The sequence below is a fragment of the Bos indicus x Bos taurus genome, chromosome 27 (assembly GCF_003369695.1).
Source record: "Bos indicus x Bos taurus breed Angus x Brahman F1 hybrid chromosome 27, Bos_hybrid_MaternalHap_v2.0, whole genome shotgun sequence".
In the NCBI taxonomy this organism is placed as follows: domain Eukaryota; kingdom Metazoa; phylum Chordata; class Mammalia; order Artiodactyla; family Bovidae; genus Bos; species Bos indicus x Bos taurus.
The window spans coordinates 14062698-14079904 of NC_040102.1; the positions used below are offsets into that span (position 1 = coordinate 14062698).

The following is a 17207-nucleotide window of genomic DNA, read 5'->3' on the forward strand; positions in this document are numbered from 1 at the left end:
TAAGTCAGCTTTTCCAGTCTCCTCTTTCACCTTCATCAAGAGGCTCTTTAGTTCCTCTTCACTTTCTGCCATAAGGGTGGTGTCATCTGCATGTCTGAGGTTATTAATATTTCTCCTGGCAATCTTGATTCCAGCTTGTGCTTCATCCAACCCGGCATTTTGCATGATGTACACTGCATATAAGTTAAATAAGCAGGGTGACAATTTACAGCCTTAACATACTCCTTTCCCAATTTTGAACTAGTCTGTTGTTCTAATACTTAATTGCTTTTTTAATAAAGAGAGCAAGCCATTAGCTCAAAGCTGCTGCCAGCAGTCTGATAAAATTTTATATTATGATTTTGTTTTCATTGTATTTATTTTCAATGGCAAGAGTTAAGGGGCTACAGCTTGAAACACTAGGTTAAGGGGTGGAATCCAGAAGTCCTAAAGAATTCTTGTTTATCTTTTCTTCCAGTGGGTTTCATACTTCAGTTATTTTCATGTATCACATATAGTTCTTGGGATTTATCTGAAATTAATTTTGTTGTAAGGAAGAGATAGGATCTAGCTTTTATCCCCTAACTGGCTATCCAATTAGCCTAACACTTTTAAATAATCAACCTTTTACTCATCATAAACAAAGTTTACGGATAAGTAATACCCTTGGAAAAATATTTACAGCTTAATAAAGGATTAATATCAAAATATATTAAAAGTTGCCACAAATCGTTAAGAAGGACAAACAACATAATTTTAAAAAGGACAATTCACAAAAGAAGCAAAGAAGCATATAGAAAGATTATGAACCTTAGTGGTCATTATTAGATTCTGCCCCGCTTCCAGTTATCTTGTCGAGGAATGGTGGTATGTGGTTAAATGAACCTTCGCTTATTTTGTGGTTGTTTTATTCACTAAGTCGTGTCCAACTCTTTGAGACCCCACAGACTGTAGCCCACCAGGCTCCTCTGTCCATAGGATTTTCCAGGCAAGAAGACTAGAGTGGGTTGCCATTTCCTTCTCCAGGGGATCTTTCCAGACCAGGATCGAGCCTATGTCTCCTGCATTGGTAGGCGGTTCTTTACCGCTGAGCCACCTGGGAAGCCTAGCTCCTTAAGTTTTGATAAAAGTAGCTTAGGTTCATTTAGTCGACTTCTGTAAAAATGAGGTTGAATCTAACAAGGCTCTGTCCACACAGAGGGTGAGTGAGCCGTGTGTCATCTCTGTTGCTGTAATGGGTATGTTTTCCAGAGTGAATGTCAAGCTTCTTCCCATCCTGGTCCTTGAACAGCTGTTATCTGTGATGCAATCTGTAACGACTGTGTGTTGTTTAAACTCTAGGTAGGAGAACAAGACCTTGGTGGTGGGTTTTTGTTTGTTTGGACAGTAATCTCTTAAGCCCTCTTCCTCTTCTAAACATTCTTACCTTCTCTGCCAACATATCCACTTAAATTCTCAAACTGTTTTCCAAAACCAAATAATCCGACAAGCAAACATTTCTTGGCACTTAGCAGAGAAAAGAGGTACAGGTTAAAGTGTTTGCTGACCTCTGTGTTTTCTCCTGGTAAAATACTTTTAAAAAAAAGAACTTGCTGAATTTTTAAAACACCTGAAATAAATTCTTTGCCCTCTTTGTAACTAAGAATCTGTTTTCTGTTTAGCTATTCGTTTCTGATACATAATGTAATGATAGTCAACTAAAATAAATTATGAGACCAGGTATTTTGATTCAGGTTTTAAAGATGTTTTCCTCCTACCAACCTTCATATTATTCTTTTAGTTAATGCAATGTACTGTTACATCTGTGTAAACAGAACATTTTTTAAAATGACAGTTCTTCCATGGTGTCTTTGTTTTCATTTTTGTCTTCCTCTCTAACCTGCACCCACTCAGTCAGCCAACACAGATGCTATGCCGACTGCGTGCGAGGAAGGCATCGGGCTAGAGATGCAGAGAAGGCTGAAGGGTCCCTGGCCTTGAGAAGCCCATAGGCTGATGGGAAAGACAGGAACCTAGTAAGATGCTTAAGGTGGCTCCTGAGTCTTTCTGGGGGTGGTCAGGTGGGATGGGGTTCGGGGAACACTGTGTAACAATTGCCCTCCTAGGTTACACGGGATCAACAGTGTAATGGTTTTTTAATACTGCCAAACTGTTTGTTAAAAGGATGTATCAAGTTACAGAATTACTAGCAATAAATGAAAGGCACTGATTTCCCATATCCTCCACCAGAACTGAATTTCATCCTTGGGACAAAGCAAAACAAAACAAAAACTTGATATCCTGAGAGTCTTAAAAATCAAGCCTCATTATTGTTTTATTTGGCATTTATTTTTATTATTAGTGAAGTTGAGTATTTTCCCATGTTTTTATTATTTTACTTACTCCAAATAATCATTTGGAGTCTTGGCATTCTTAAAATTTGTTACTAATTTTATGAAACAGTTTGTTGAGGTGAAATTCACAAAGCACAGAATCAGTCACTTTAAGGTGAACAGTTCAATGGCATATATGTGTTTGCAGTGGTGTCCAACCCCCACCTCTCTCTAGTTCCAAAACATTTCCATCACTCCACTACCCGTGGGCACTTGTCTATTGCTCCTCTCTGTGGCTCCTGGCAGCCATTGATCTTCTTTACATTTGCATGCATTTATCTATACCGGATATTTCATATACATAGAATTATAATATGTGACCTTTGTGTTTGGCTTCTTTCACTTACCATAATGTTTGGAGGTTCATCCACATTGTAGCATATTCAGTATTTCCAGATATTGACACTTCATTCCTTTTTATAGCTGAGTAGTATTCCATTGCCGGAGAAAGCAATGGCACCCCACTCCAGCACTCTTGCCTGGAAAATCCCATGGACGGAGGAGCCTGGTGGGCAGCAGTCCATGGGGTCGCTAAGAGTCGGACACAACTGATCGACTTCACTTTCACTTTTCACTTTCATGCATTGGAGAAGGAAATGGCAACCCACTCCAGTGTTATTGCCTGGAGAGTCCCAGGGATGGGGGAGCCTGGTGGGCTGCCGTCTATGGGGTCACACAGAGTCGGACATGACTGAAGCGACTTAGCAGTATTCCATTGCACATATATACCACACTTTGCTTTTCCTTTCATCCACTGATGGACATCTGAGTTCTTTGCACCTGTTGGCTTTCAGTGGTGCTATGAACCTGCTGCTGCTGCTAAGTCGCTTCAGTCGTGTCCGACTCTGTGCGACCCCATAGATGGCAGCCCACCAGGCTCCACCATCCCTGGGATTCTCCAGGCAAGAACACTGGAGTGGGTTGCCATTTCCTTCTCCAATGTATGAACCTGCAGGTACATGTAATTGTCTGGGTACCTGTTTTCAGTTCTTTTGGTTATTCACCTCAGAATGGAATTGCAGGGTTATACAGTAATTCAGTGTTAACTCATTGAGGAACTACCGAACTGTTTTCTATAGAGGCTGTACCGTCTTAGCTTCCCATCAACAATGTCCCGTTTCTCTACATCCTCATCAACACTTGGTATTTCTGCTTTTTAAATTATAGCCATCCTAGTGAGTACCTCACTGTGGTTTTGATTTCCATTTCCCTGATGACTAATAATGTTGAATACTTGTTACTGTGTATTTTATATATAAGTGAGAAGATGAGAGAAAGAGAAAACCGTGTTTCTGAAGAACTTATTTTAAAATGATTCAAGTGTTCTTTGAGGGAAAAAGTTTACTTAAAATTCAACCAAGTGGCCCAAATTTGAGAATTAGCAAGCTACTAATTTTGCTAAATATGTCATCGTTGTCATAATAGAGATTTCTGAAGCATAGGCTTTTGCTTCCAGTTTTTTTCCCCCATGCTGCAAGTCTTGCAGGATCTTAGCTCCCTGACCAGGAATTGAACCCTTACCTTTGCCAGTGAACGTACAGAGTCTTAACCACTGGACTGTAAGGGAATGCCCTCCAGTTTCATTTTTAAGTTGAATTTGTTTTCATTTTCTGTGTCACCTGAGTGGATTGGAGCTGTATAATATGCCTTTAAACAATGGTTCTCAGAAGTGTGGTACAGGGAACAACAGCTTGAGCATCATTGGGGAACTCGTTACAAACGCAGATCCTTCCTTTCCCCTCTGCTCACTTCTCGCCGCTTGAGGTTCCAGCCGCGCTCTTTGCACCCTGTGGCCGCGTCTTACACAATTGGGGACATCAAGGGCTTCCTGCTCACAGCCAAGGGGAAGGACACCAAATCTGTCCAGGTCAAAGAAAATAAGGAAAATGTGAAGTTTAAAGTTCGATACAGCAGATACCTTTACTCTTTGGTCATCACAAAGAGCAGGCAGAGAAGCTGAAGCAGTCCCTGCCCCCAGATTTGGCAGTGAAGGAGCTGAAGTGAATCCTGAGCACTGATTTGAACTGTATGAAAATTTTAAAAATTCTCAAAAAAAAAAACTTGCAAATCCTAGTATCAGTAGACCAGGCCCCACCCCTGATCTGCTGAGTTCCAGACCCTGAGGTGGCCCCAGCAATCTGTTTTAGTCATCTTTTCAGATGAGTGGAATATGCTCTTAGGTTTGAGAACCTCTGCTCTAACTCAAAATTTCAGGCCAGTCCCAGTATTAAAGAGCCCCTGAGGGAGAGGGAATTCACAATTTTGGCTTTGTTAGCATCTCTTCTTTTTAACTTTAATAGGCAGGCAATACAAACAGTTAAATTGAATCGTATTATAGTCTCCTGCCAATTCTTAAGCATCATATAGTTTTACCTAGAAATTGCTATCCAGTCTGCTTTTGATCTTTGATCAAATCTCTAAAGAATTTAAGAGCTGCGTGTCCTTGGAGTGTATCTTCCATTCATCTGCAGTCGGGCTTTATTTTTCACTTCTTTGGAGACCCTCCTGCCAAGGTTTCTGGTGTGAAGGGCCCCGTGGGCACTCACAGCCGCTACTGCTAGAGCCAGGCGTGCTAAGGCGGAGGCAGCGATGCACCCCTCCTCAGCGGGCTCGTCTTAAAGCCCAGGGCCCCTTACAACTCCTCCTGCCAGAATTTCTTTTTTTCGGGGTCCACACTGCAAGTCACATGGAATCTTAGTTCCCTGACCAGGATTTGAACCTGGGCCCTCTGCGTTGGAAGCATGGAGTCTTAACCACTGGCCCACCAGGGAAGTAGCCCTCCAGAACATTTTTAAGGAATTCCTTTCTTGCAGTTTATTCCAGAAATTGGTGGCCCGTCAATCCAAGTAACATATCAATAGTTAAATCTGTGCCCGGAATTGGCAGTACCAATGGCTGTATCCTGCACAAGAGACTTAATGGCTGGAAACCACAAACTTGGACTAGAGGGGCGTGTGTGGCACAGTCACAGGCTCCTTTGATTTTTGTTTTGTTTCCCTGCACAGGGTATTTAAGTGGAGATAATACTTGCCTCTACTTGGCAGGATTTTATGGGGATTTAACTCATACATAGATATTAAAGTGTGTGTAGTACATGGAAACACTCAGAAAATGTTTATTAGTAGGATAATTTACTCTATGTAAAAAATGCCTTTTTTTTTTAACATAGAATATTGGAAGTATTGACATTTTTGTAGGTACTGTGTTTGTGTCCCCAGAGCAGCAGCACTTTGGGGGCACACAAGCCGTGTGTACTTTCGAAGGTGAATTATTCACAAATGTTGCCTTTCAGGCAAATGTTGCCTCTCCTTCCTATTTCTGAAGGAATGAGAGGATCCCATTCGGTGGTGTAAGGGAGATGCTAATCGGGCCTCCTGCCATCTTCTGGATTTGAAATCTCTACGCCAGAGTTAGAGTGAAGTTAGGAAGTAAATGTCCAGTGGTTAAGACTTGCCTTCCAATGCAGGGGGCACAGGATCAATCTGGTCTGGAAAATAAGGCCCCAGATTGCCTGGGATGTGACCAAAAAAATTAAAAAAAAAAAAAAAAAGCCAGAACACCTGAGGGAAGGCTTTTTGAAGGGTAAGAGGGGACTGTTCTTATCGTTTGCCTTTCTCAGTCGTGTCCAACTCTTTGCGACCCCATGGACACACCAGGCTTCCCTGTCCTTCACTATCTTCCGGAGTTTTGCTCAAACTCATGTCTGTTGAGTCGGTGATGCCATCACTTGTGTCCTGTTTACTTGTCGGCTGAGGGAGAAGAAATTAACTGTGTGAGATAGTTATCAAGTTAACACTAGATGATTACTGACGGAGTGCGGTTGCAGTGCAGAGAGAAGCAGAGGGGATTATGGACGGAGACTGGCGGGCTTTTCAGTGGAGGGGAGAGAGGTGAGCTGGTGAGGGGATGGGGCATCCCAGGCTGTAGGCAAGCAGACTCGGAAACAAGACTGCTGTGTTTAAATATCTGAAAGCCCGTCACACGGAGCCATGAATAAAATCGGCCACGGTGGGTCTCAGCTGTAGGAAGACCAGAGTCTAGCAGAGGAGACCGGAATGGGAGCCAGTGGATCAGAGAGGACGTGGACTCAGGCTGAAGAAGTGAGCCTGGCTAGATGCCCCTGTGACGCCCCTTACAGCTGGTAACCTTGGATGAGCCCTTCAAGCCCTGGGGCAGCCGTGCCCGCCCCAGATCCGTGGTCCTGCCTGTCTGCCAGCCCTCCCCTATCCAGCAGGGCCCGCTGACAAGAATTTCAGCTAATTTTCCCAAAGATGCAGAACTAACTGGGTTACCCTCCTCCGAAGAGGTTTGTACTCTTAAAAGTCGGTTTCTTCTCGCTGCCTCTGTTCACTCAGCCCTGTGTCTCCGCCCTCCCTTTCGTTCCTTGGTGTTGCTAATTTCCCCGCTAAGAAGAGTGATGGAAACAAAAGTTGCTTTCTGGGGACTGATGAGCATCATTGTAAATTAAAATTCTTTCAAGAGTAGAGAGAGTTCTGTAATTTTTACCTTCCCTGTAAAATTCACATTGTGAACCTCATCTTTAGACCCCGCCCCTGTTCTCAGAGCAATTCAAGCAGGTTTGTGTGGACCGATTCTGTAGCGATCGCAGTTGACTCCACCTTGAGTTAAATGTCGGCAGCAACAGAGGCTGTGAAGTAAAAATAACTCCAGACCTTTAACATTCATGCTCAACTGTACATTGGGGAGGCTGGAACCATGGCAAGAGTTTTATTAACCTGAAAATGGTCCTCTCTGTCAAGTGCCGTTTCATCTAACGTTAGCACAAACTCGGTTGCAGTTAGCACCAGGTGAGTGTGTCTGGCTGTGCACTTGCACACACAACAATACTCACCACCATATAAGCAGGAGGAGTACATTCATCTGTGTGTGACGTCTCCTGTCATAGGACCCTGACTCTGTGGCCCGACAATAAACACTCAATGATGGGTTGTATGAAAGAATGATATAATGCCCACAAGGAGAGGAAATACCACGCAGAGTTCAAGTTTTGTATGTAAACTGTGGCAAAGTGCTGCAGTAAATTGCCATTTTCTTCACATTAGTCACGGTGCAAAGGAAGACTGTTTTTTAAGCAAAGAGTAATCTCTGGAATTTAGCATAAAGACGCTTGGTAATTTCAGGCTTTCTGCCTGCTGTTGCTCCTTTGTGGGAGAAGCAACAAACTCCATCCATTTTTTACTTCCTCGACATCAAAGGAAGATTGACTCTTTCAGAGATTCCTTGTGCAAAACAAGAGGAAGAAATTTAGAAACATTTCTTCTGAGTCCTGTTGTTTCTAATTTTGGAATACGTCTGTTATTTCTTTTTGTTTCTGGTTGCTTCTTAGTGTATCATAGTAATGTGTTTTCTTTATCAGGATAGCAGCATATCTGAGTGCTTTTGTTTGTTTGGTACCTGAGAATGTTACTCTATTTCTGTTTCATAATTTGCGAAAGAATCAGAAGTTTGAAATTTATTAATGTGTATTTAATGGTTTTACTCGTATCGATAGCGTGTATCTATTTTTCTAAATACAGAAAATACAGTATTAAATTGATTTTTGCAGCATCACTGCAAGGAACCGTTTAAAGTTCCAGGAAGGGAAATGTCTGAATTTTTAAGTGAGTTCACAATTACATCTATACGTATAGAAGTAATGCCAGTGTTAGGACAGTGACAGTTAATAAAGTGCTTATTATCTGCTTTGAGCAATAATAGGAAAAGCTGGATTATTTCCAAGTGTAATCAAGTTACTATAACTTGTAATCATAGTGCATGTTCTGAAACTTTCGTGACTTCTGGTTGTCGAAGTAGTTGGTATATTCACATCATACTTAGGCTTGAACATGTTGCTTTGGTGCCTGGATAAAACTTGCATAATGTCTCTCTTTTGTCATTCAAACATACCATTTCCATGTCTCCTTATCCTTTATTTCTTTGGGATGCCTGTGCCTTTTAGACAGCCAGGATAGAGGAGGTTAGGGAGAGAGGATCCTCCAGCAGAAGGATGTGATGGAAGCTCAGTCTCAGCAACAGAGTATGAAGACTGGGCCATGTCCCATGACGTGGGGAGATTTTGATACACATAGAATCTAGTCCCTTTTTCAAAAGAAAACCCAATTTTCCTGCACATTTTTCATGATATAAGGTGGGATCTGAGCACAATTCTAAGAGCCAGATTTTGGACTCAGATTAGGTTCAAATTGACTCCAGGTTTGCAGAGCGCATGTGGCAGGTTGCCATGTTTAGAGGCCTTGCTTAACACGGCTGAGATTCATTCCGTTCATCTACTACGTGTGGAAGCTTTCCACTTGTCAGGCATCACACCAATCGGTTCGCGTTTAAATTTCATGATCTCCCTCCCACTCCGTCCCTACCTTTTTAAAAAAATAATAGATTGGAAAACAGAGGCTTTTAAGGTTGATAACCTGCCCGGCGTTGTAAGACGGCAGAATAAGGACTTGAATCCAGGTCCCTTTGATGCCAAACTTCAAGTTCTTAACTTCTGAGCCAGATTCTTTCAAATTACTTGGAACACTTGATTAAACAAACACTGCTGGGCCCTAGACTTTCTGATCCTATAGGCATAATATATAGTGTACTCCAGGGCCCAAGGATTTGATTCTAACCGGTTCTGAGATGTAGAAGCTGCTGGTCGTGTGGACTGGACTCTGAGAAACACTGCTGTACACTGTGCTGCCTGACTCCGTTCCCTGACAGTGAGAGAATTCACGTGTCCTGCTTGGGTTCATAGTTGCCAGCATTTATTGACTGCCTAACCATGTCCTAGACACTCTTGAGTTAATCCGTTCTCATCCTTTCATTCATCGTAGCCAGTAGTCACATTGCAAGAAGATAGGGGTTGTGACTGCCACTTAAAACAAAGAGAAAGAAACTGAGGTAGGGAAGGCTGTCCAGTAAGATAGCCCCACCTTATAGGTTATTTTTTTTTAATGTAATTCAACCTTTTCTGTAAATTAAAAAAAAAAAATGTGAGGATAATGATAAACAAGATGTGACGTTGCTCAGTCCTGTGCGACTCTTCGAGATCCCATGGACTGTAGTCCTACCAGGCTCCTCCGTCCGTGAAATTTTCCCGGCAATGATACACAAGATGATCATAAAAGGATCCTAGTGAGCCGCAGGTCCTGGAGATAAATGGAAAAGGCATCGTGACAGTTCTTGGCAGCCCTTGCCACCCAAGTAGATACAGTGTCCACAGTAGTCCTCAAAACAACTGAAGAAAAGCCTCCTGTGTTGAAATGGGGTTTTAAAAGACGCTTTCCTCAAGTCACTTTCGTACACTGCAAATGCCCTGTGATGTGGCTGTGTTGAACCTTGATGTTTACAACAGTGGCCAGACCAGTCACCTGCTTTCCCTTGATGTTAACAGCAAGCTTGGGCCTGTGATGTTGGCCTCGCTGCTCATCAATGTACTGGCTGTATCTAGAAGCGCTCTAGAAAAAACTTGGGGAATAAACAGCTCTCTGCTCAAAATCATTTTCTTAAAATGATTGCTTTCAGTTCAGTTCAGTCACTCAGTCATGTCTGACTCTTTGCAACCCCATGGATTGCAGCACTCCAGGCTTCCCTGTCCATCACCAACTCCCAGAGCTTGCTCAAATTCACATCCATCGAGTTGGTAATGCCATCCAACCATCTTATCCTCTGTTGTCCCCTTCTCCTCCTGCCTTTCAATCTTTCCCAGCACCAGGGTCTTTGCCAGTGAGTCAGTTCTTCTCATCAGGTGGCCAAAGTATTGGAGTTTCAGCTTCAGCATCAGTCCTTCCAATGAATATTCAGGACTAATCTCCTTTAGGATGGACTGGTTGGATCTCCTTGCAGTCCAAAGGACTCTCAAGAGTCTTCCCAATGCCACAGTTCAAAAGCATCAATTCTTCGGTGCTCAGCTTTCTTTATAGTCCAACTCTCACATCCATACATGACTACTGGAAAATGAAAACATGGAAAATGATTGGTTTAGTTCGGAGACTAAAGAGGAAAAAAGCTAAGTCAGGAATTAGAAATCATTCCCTTGATGGAAATGAAGTGACTTGGCCCCGAGGTCAGTCCTGGGAGGGCATTCTTCATGACTCTTCTCTGGGCTGGACTGCTTAGGAAGGCCGGGACCCTGTAGCCACGTCCAGAAGTTGATTTCACGCCCAGGGAAGGTTGAGAGAAAAAGAGACGCTTCTTTCTTTTGATCCTTGGTGTACTACATCCTCGGAGGAGGCTGTTGCAGGCCATACCTGGGAAGAAAGGATTTCCTTCCTTTTCATGTTTTCCTCCCAGAGTTGTGAAACACGACATAGCTCGTTACTCTGATGAATGATGCAGTTCTAGAAATGACCTGTATTTCAGTTGTGCTGTGAAATCACCAATACGCACCAGCATGGATCACAGAGTCCAGGTGACTTCATATTTGGAACTGCGCTCATGGGGCCTGAGCGTTAAATTAGCAGATATGTCACCTGAAGTTGGCCACCCTACAGCAGGGTGGTCACTAGTCTTTGGCGCTGGCCTGCCTGCAGCTGCTCTAACAACCAAGGAAAATCTGAGAAGCGAAAATGAGGAAGTGAGAGAGAAAATCAACCCATGATAAAGTCCAAAACCTGTACTCTGCTTAGATAACTAGTTTCCCCATTACTTTTAAGGCTTATAGAAAAAGTATAAGGCATTTCTAAAAGTGAGGTCATGTCGATATATAAATATTAATACTTTGTGTGTTTGGTTCCATTAAACATTTTGTTGAGGGACTATTAAGTCCAAGTGTAAAAATAAGATCTATTTGTCCCTCCTCTCAAGGAGAGCTCTTCATGGACCTTGCAGTCAAGTTAATTTTTAGAAGAGCAGCCAAATCTGTAGTTGGTGTAACCAGGTGTATATCTTGTCTTGAGCATGTGTGCATGCTCCAACTCTTTGCAACCCCATGGACTGTAGCCCACCAGGCTCCTCTGTCCATGGGATTCTCCAGGCGGGAATATTGGAGTGGGTTGCCATGCCTTCCTCCAGGGGACCTTCCCAACCCAGGGATCAAACCCACTCCTCCTGCGGCTCCTGCATTGACAGGTAGATTCTTTATGCTGAGCCACCTGGCAAGCCCTTTTCTGTTCAGTGGAAAGCCTATTTAGCTTCAGAGCTCGCTCTGTATCCCAGCCGTCTTAACCCTTAGCTTGGAGTTCTTCCTGATGACCTTATTCATTTATTGTACAGATTTATCTCCCAGTCTTAAGCTGTAAACTTTCAAAAGGTATCATGACTTGCTACTTTTTTGGATATAAATCTCTGCATTTTAGCCCTGTGTGTTTTTTTTTTTTTTTTTTCTTTAATGATTTCAAACACAGTAGCAGAAACAGTAAAGAACAAAAGGGAAATGCAGCCTGGACGCTTAGCGCGCGGGTGGTGCTGGGACACGTGCGGTTGGATGGATGGACGCTTAGCGCGCGGGTGGTGCTGGGACACGTGCGGTTGGATGGATGGACGCTTAGCGCGCGGGTGGTGCTGGGACACGTGCGGTTGGATGGATGGACGCTTAGCGCGCGGGTGGTGCTGGGACACGTGCGGTTGGATGGATGGACGCTTAGCGCGCGGGTGGTGCTGGGCTCTGACACGTGCGGTTGGATGGATGGACGCTTAGCGCGCGGGTGGTGCTGGGCTCCGACACGTGCGGTTGGATGGATGGACGCTTAGCGCGCGGGTGGTGCTGGGACACGTGCGGTTGGATGGACAGTCACCCGTGCCTTTGTTCTGGTCTGTTCCAGGTTGACCAAGCCCCTGTCGTTCGCTGACTGTGTTGGCGATGAGCTGCCATGGGGATGGGAAGCCGGGTTCGACCCTCAGATTGGTGTCTACTACATCGATCACATAAACAGTGAGTTTTTCCTTTACAGTACAAACAAGCATGTCAGACAAGTAATCCCCCCAAATCTAGAGTCACACAGGAGAGCACTCTGCAGAATGAATTTCTCTATTTCAAACCCTCACTTTAACAGAAATGTCCATTTTGGAAGTTTTGTTGGGCTTATGGGGGCAGAGAATGTCTTTAATAGAAATGTCCATTTTGGAAGTTTTGTTGGGCTTATGGGGGCAGAGAGGGAGAGAGGAGTCTGTCTGTCTGTCTGTCTGTCTGTCTGGAAGGGCACCAGAGCCTCCCCTTGCAAGTCCCTCCCCCATTCCAAATGGCATGCCCTGTGCAGGTATGTCCATAGTACCGGCTACCCACTCATTGTACTGCCCGCACATTATTTGTTTGTAGGTTTTTCCTCACTAAATTGTGAGCTTCTTGTGGACGGTGACTGTGGCTTTACTTTTCCACCTTTGGGTGCTTCGTATGATGATAAATCCTTCCATGTTAGAACAATGAAGAGCTTTGTTGTGTAACGCACAGATTAAAAACCTGTTTTTAAAGAAATTAAAGTGCATTATGGTTCTAAATTATGCTTCAGAAAACACTGTTCTTAATATTTAAAAACTTGATGATCAGAATATAAATTTTTAGGTCTCCCATTTTTCTTTGGTACGGTAATAGGATCTCAGTGGCCTGGCGGATTTACTGTGCCCCAAAGTGCCCCAGTTACCCACAGCAAGTAGTCTTCCCACTAAAAAGGCTCTGATCCATTATCTCATTAATCTTAAAGACATTCCTGTGAAGTAGTTTAGGGAGGAAATTGTATGTTCTTCTCTTAACAGCTGGTCTACACATATGTTATGTCTTGACATTGTTTGGTTTCAGCATTATTTTCTTTTTTTTTTTTTCAGGAAAAAATTAGAGAGTGTTTGGCTGTTCAATACTATTTCTATGTCACACTATTAAATACCTAGAAGTAAAAGTTTTGACCTTGACAATGATAATTACTTTAGGCCCTAAGTGTCTGTGATAGAATTCATCTTTCAGTGGCTATGCGTGTGGAGTCAGAGTTCTGTATAGATACTGATGGGGGTGTTTGTAACTAACTATTCATTAGTTAGTTAGTTAAATTGCTCAGTCGTGTCCAACTCTTTGCAACCTGATGGACTGTAGCCTGCCAGGATCCTCAGTCCATGGGATTTTCCAGGCAAGAGTACTGCAGTGGGTTGCCATTTATAGAAGGTAATTATGAAGTACTGTCTGTAAGGTTTTGATATTATCACTGCAATCAGAAGTAAATCACTTTTTGATAGAGTCAAAGTTGTACCTTAACTCTTTTGTCTTTTAGTAATTAAGGTCTATTTACATATAAAAATGCACAAATTTTAAGCATGTTATTTCAGTGAATTCTGGCAAATATATACTCCTTTGCAGCCGCTTCTCAATCAAGATACAGAATGATTTTTCCCTCTGTGTTTTCAGACTTGCTCCCTTGGCCTTCTCAGACCCTTGATACTTTGTGCCATTCTCTTTAAAAAAATATTTTAAAACTTTAAAAATATTTTTCATAGAAGCAATACATGTGCTGAGGAGAAAAGTATAAATTATAGGTTAAAAAAAGGAAGAAAACTCAGAAATAACCAGGTATTCTAAACCTTTCAGTGTGTCTGTCCAGGCCTTTTCATGTTCACACACACACACACAGTTTTCAATATATTTTTTACATCAAGTGGAACTATATCACATACAGTTTTATAAACTGCTTTTTTAAAACATAATATATAATCTTTCATCCAAAAAATTTTCTGCACATCATATCAACTCTTTTGATAAGAGAACCTCACATTTCTCTCAGATGATCTTCCTAAAATATAACTAAGATCCTTTCATGCCCCTATTAGAACCTTTCTGCCACACACTGTTGCTTACAGAATGAGTTTTGTATTTCTCAACATGACATTCAAGAAACCACAGCTCGTCCCTCTTGAGGTCTTGGGGAAGAAGTGAGAGAGCAGAGCCTTAGATTCTATTCCCACCATCGCCAGTAGATCAAAGGAGACCAATTAAAGCACCCGTCCATTCTGAGCGGTGTGCCTGCAGCTCCTGAGAAGGTGCTTTAAGCTGATGCCCAAAGGATGAGTGAGTTAACCAGGGCTGGGCAATAAGGGGATGGGGTACAGTTTGGGGGCTGCAAGGAGAAACTGCCTGCAGAAGGAAGCCCCATAACTAAAGCCAGAGGTCTGAAGAGGCCACAGGAAGCAGGACTTAATGAAAGAAAGAACATCAGTGATCTGAGGCTGGTGTAAACGAGGCTGGGAGAACGGCTGGAGTGCCAGACAGGGGTTGGTGCTCGAAGGGCCTCTTGTCTCAGACCTTTCAAAGCCCTGCTTAATCACTGCCGATTCCACGGGACCTGACTTTTTCAGCTGGAAAAAGTCCCCTGTCTCTAGGCTCCATGGCACTCAACCTTGCTCTTCTCAGGGCTCTCACCATTTTCTACTGTATAAAATGCTTGTTGTCATTGTTGTAGCTTTAATTCCTGTGTCACGACCTGTCCTGAGCTTTGTAATCTCCTTGGCAGGAGGGATCATGCCCGAGCATCTCGTTTTCTGTAGTCATGCAGTAGATGTTCAACTGTCTATAGAAATAACACACCATAGCAGGTAAACATAGCAGAGAGTTTCTAAAATGGAAGAAGAGGAGAGTCGCTCATATTCATTTTATTCATTCTTCCTGAGCACAGCAGAGAGAATAGAAATGTGCTTAAGAGACAGAAGTAATATTCCTTTGAAGAGTCTAATGTTATCTTCCCTGATAAGTTCTTCTAGCTCACAGTGTGTTCGCTATCTATAAATTCCCCCATCTGTAAAACTGATGAAATGTGAATTCCCTTGAGGTGTGTGATGTCTTAACAGTATGTGATATATTACTTCTCTTATATAGTAGACAACATGCAAATTATATTGCATTATAATACAGTGATCTCCTAAGGCCACCAGGTCTTAATAAAAAAAAAAAAACACCCACGTTTGTGTAATATACTTTTTTTGAGTATTTACATTTAATAAATATTCTTCACTGATCTATTCAGCAAACATAAGTGATGGAGATAAAGCCCAGTCCTACTTGATGAAGCTTTCTTCAAAGTGCCTCTGGGAACCCACGTTTGTAGTTCCTATTTGAATGGGACAGTATATCAGAAATGTCAGTGGTGCCTGCCGAAGCTAATAGCATCCGCTATTTAAACCGGTCGACTGGAGTATTTCAGCTAATCTATCCAAAACAAATACTGCCAGTTTATCATGATGATGATTACCATTGTACTTTGCTCACTTACGTGTCCATCAGTGTTACTTTCAGTGTTTTGTGGAAATTGAGCTGTTGACAAGCATTTTATTGAAAAGTATGCCCGTTCGCCAATATATAGGGAAATACGATTAGGTGAAACCTCGAAAGATACTGAGAGAGAACTGGGAATACATATCTTGCTATAGCTTTTATAACTTACAAGCATTTCAGGTTTTTCATTTACACTTTCAATTTGTGTCATCTCTTTATTTGGTTAGTTTCCTAGTTATTTACCTCACTGCAACAAGTTACCCCAAAACTTATGACTTAAAGTCCGTTTATTATCGCATTGTTTCTGTGGCTGATGAATCCAGGCAAGGCTGGGTGGGTTCGGTCCTCTGGCTCCAGGGCTCTCACCAGCTGACCTCAAGGTGTGAGCCGGGCTGCATGACCGGAGGAACTAAGCTTACATGTGTGGCTGTCAGAACAATTCAGTTTCTTGTCAGCTGCCAGCCAGTGGCCCCCTCCTCATTCCTTGCATGTGTGTGTTTGTGCGTGTGTTTGTGTGTGTGTGCGCACATGCGCTCAGTCATGCAGTCGTGTCCAACTCTTGGCCACCCATGGACTGTAGCCTGCCAAGCTCCTCTGTCCATGGAATTTTTCCAGGCAAGAACGCTGGAGTGGGTTGCCACTTCCTTCTCCAGAGCATTTTCCGACCCAGGGATGGAACCCACATCTCTTGTATCTCCTGCTGTGGCAGGCGGGTTCTCTACCACTAGCACCACTTGGAAAGCCTGCTATGTCCATAGTGTGAAAGTGGAAGTGTTAGTCGCTCAGTCATGTTCAACTCTTTGCAACCCCATGGACTCTAGCCCTCCAAGCTCCTCTGTCCACGGGATTCTCCAGGCAAGAATACTGGAGTGAGTTGCCATTCCTTTCTCCAGGGGATCTTTGCAACCCAGGGATCAAACCCGGGTCTCCTGAATTATGTAGGGAGATTCTTTACCATCTGAGCCACCAGAAAAGCCTGCTATGTCCATAGGATGGCTTTTAATTTGGAAGTTGGCTTCATTAGATTGAAAAAGCCAGGAAGAGCCAGGCAGAGAGAGCAAGACGGTGGTCGCAGCACCTGTAACCCAGTCTCCAGAGTCACCCCGTCTTCATCCATGCCTCCGCTTGAGGCAAATCACTAGGTCTAAGTGGCATTCAGAGGCTTGGATAAGACGTAAGGATAATCCTGGGTCATCCAGAGTGAAGACCATGCATTTCTGTGTGTTAGAGGATGAATTCTCTCTACTTTGAGTTAGTTTGCATTCATATTTTTCAAAATACTGGAATTGAATGTAAATATTGCACGTTTAGGTGGCCAGAGACCTTTAGTTATAAGGAATATTTGAAATGGAGATGTTTGGGCTCTTACTGGCTGACCTGTCTACAACCTGGGCTTTTATTGTGGTTTCCTCTGGGAGGGGTGCAGGAGGCAGGTTTCAGCAAGTTTCAGATGGGATATTTCGAATAATTTCATAATTCCACGCAGGATGCAGTGCGTGAGCTGTCGCAGAGCACAGGCTCTCAGCTGCAGCCGCTCACGGGAATCACTGGAGGAGCTTATAAACCTGCCATTGCCTGGGTTCCACCTGCAGAAACTCCGATTGGTCCAGGATTTCTTTTAGAGCCCTCCAGGTGATGCCCGTGTGCAGAAGTGCAGGACCAAGAACAGT

At 43.2% G+C, this 17207-nt stretch overlaps 1 protein-coding gene across 4 annotated transcripts in view; it reads left to right on the forward strand.

Annotated features, from left to right (window-relative positions):
* The window catches only part of WWC2 (WW and C2 domain containing 2), a 152908-nt gene that overhangs the window by 73478 nt on the left and 62223 nt on the right, over nucleotides 1-17207 (forward strand). For 2 of the 4 annotated variants that reach the window (XM_027530192.1, XM_027530193.1), the window contains exon 2: nucleotides 12113-12222. The exons of the other annotated variants lie outside the window; for them this stretch is intronic. In XM_027530192.1, the coding sequence (XP_027385993.1) occupies nucleotides 12113-12222 (110 nt within the window). The remainder of the gene's footprint in view (nucleotides 1-12112; nucleotides 12223-17207) is intronic. 4 annotated transcript variants of the gene reach the window in all.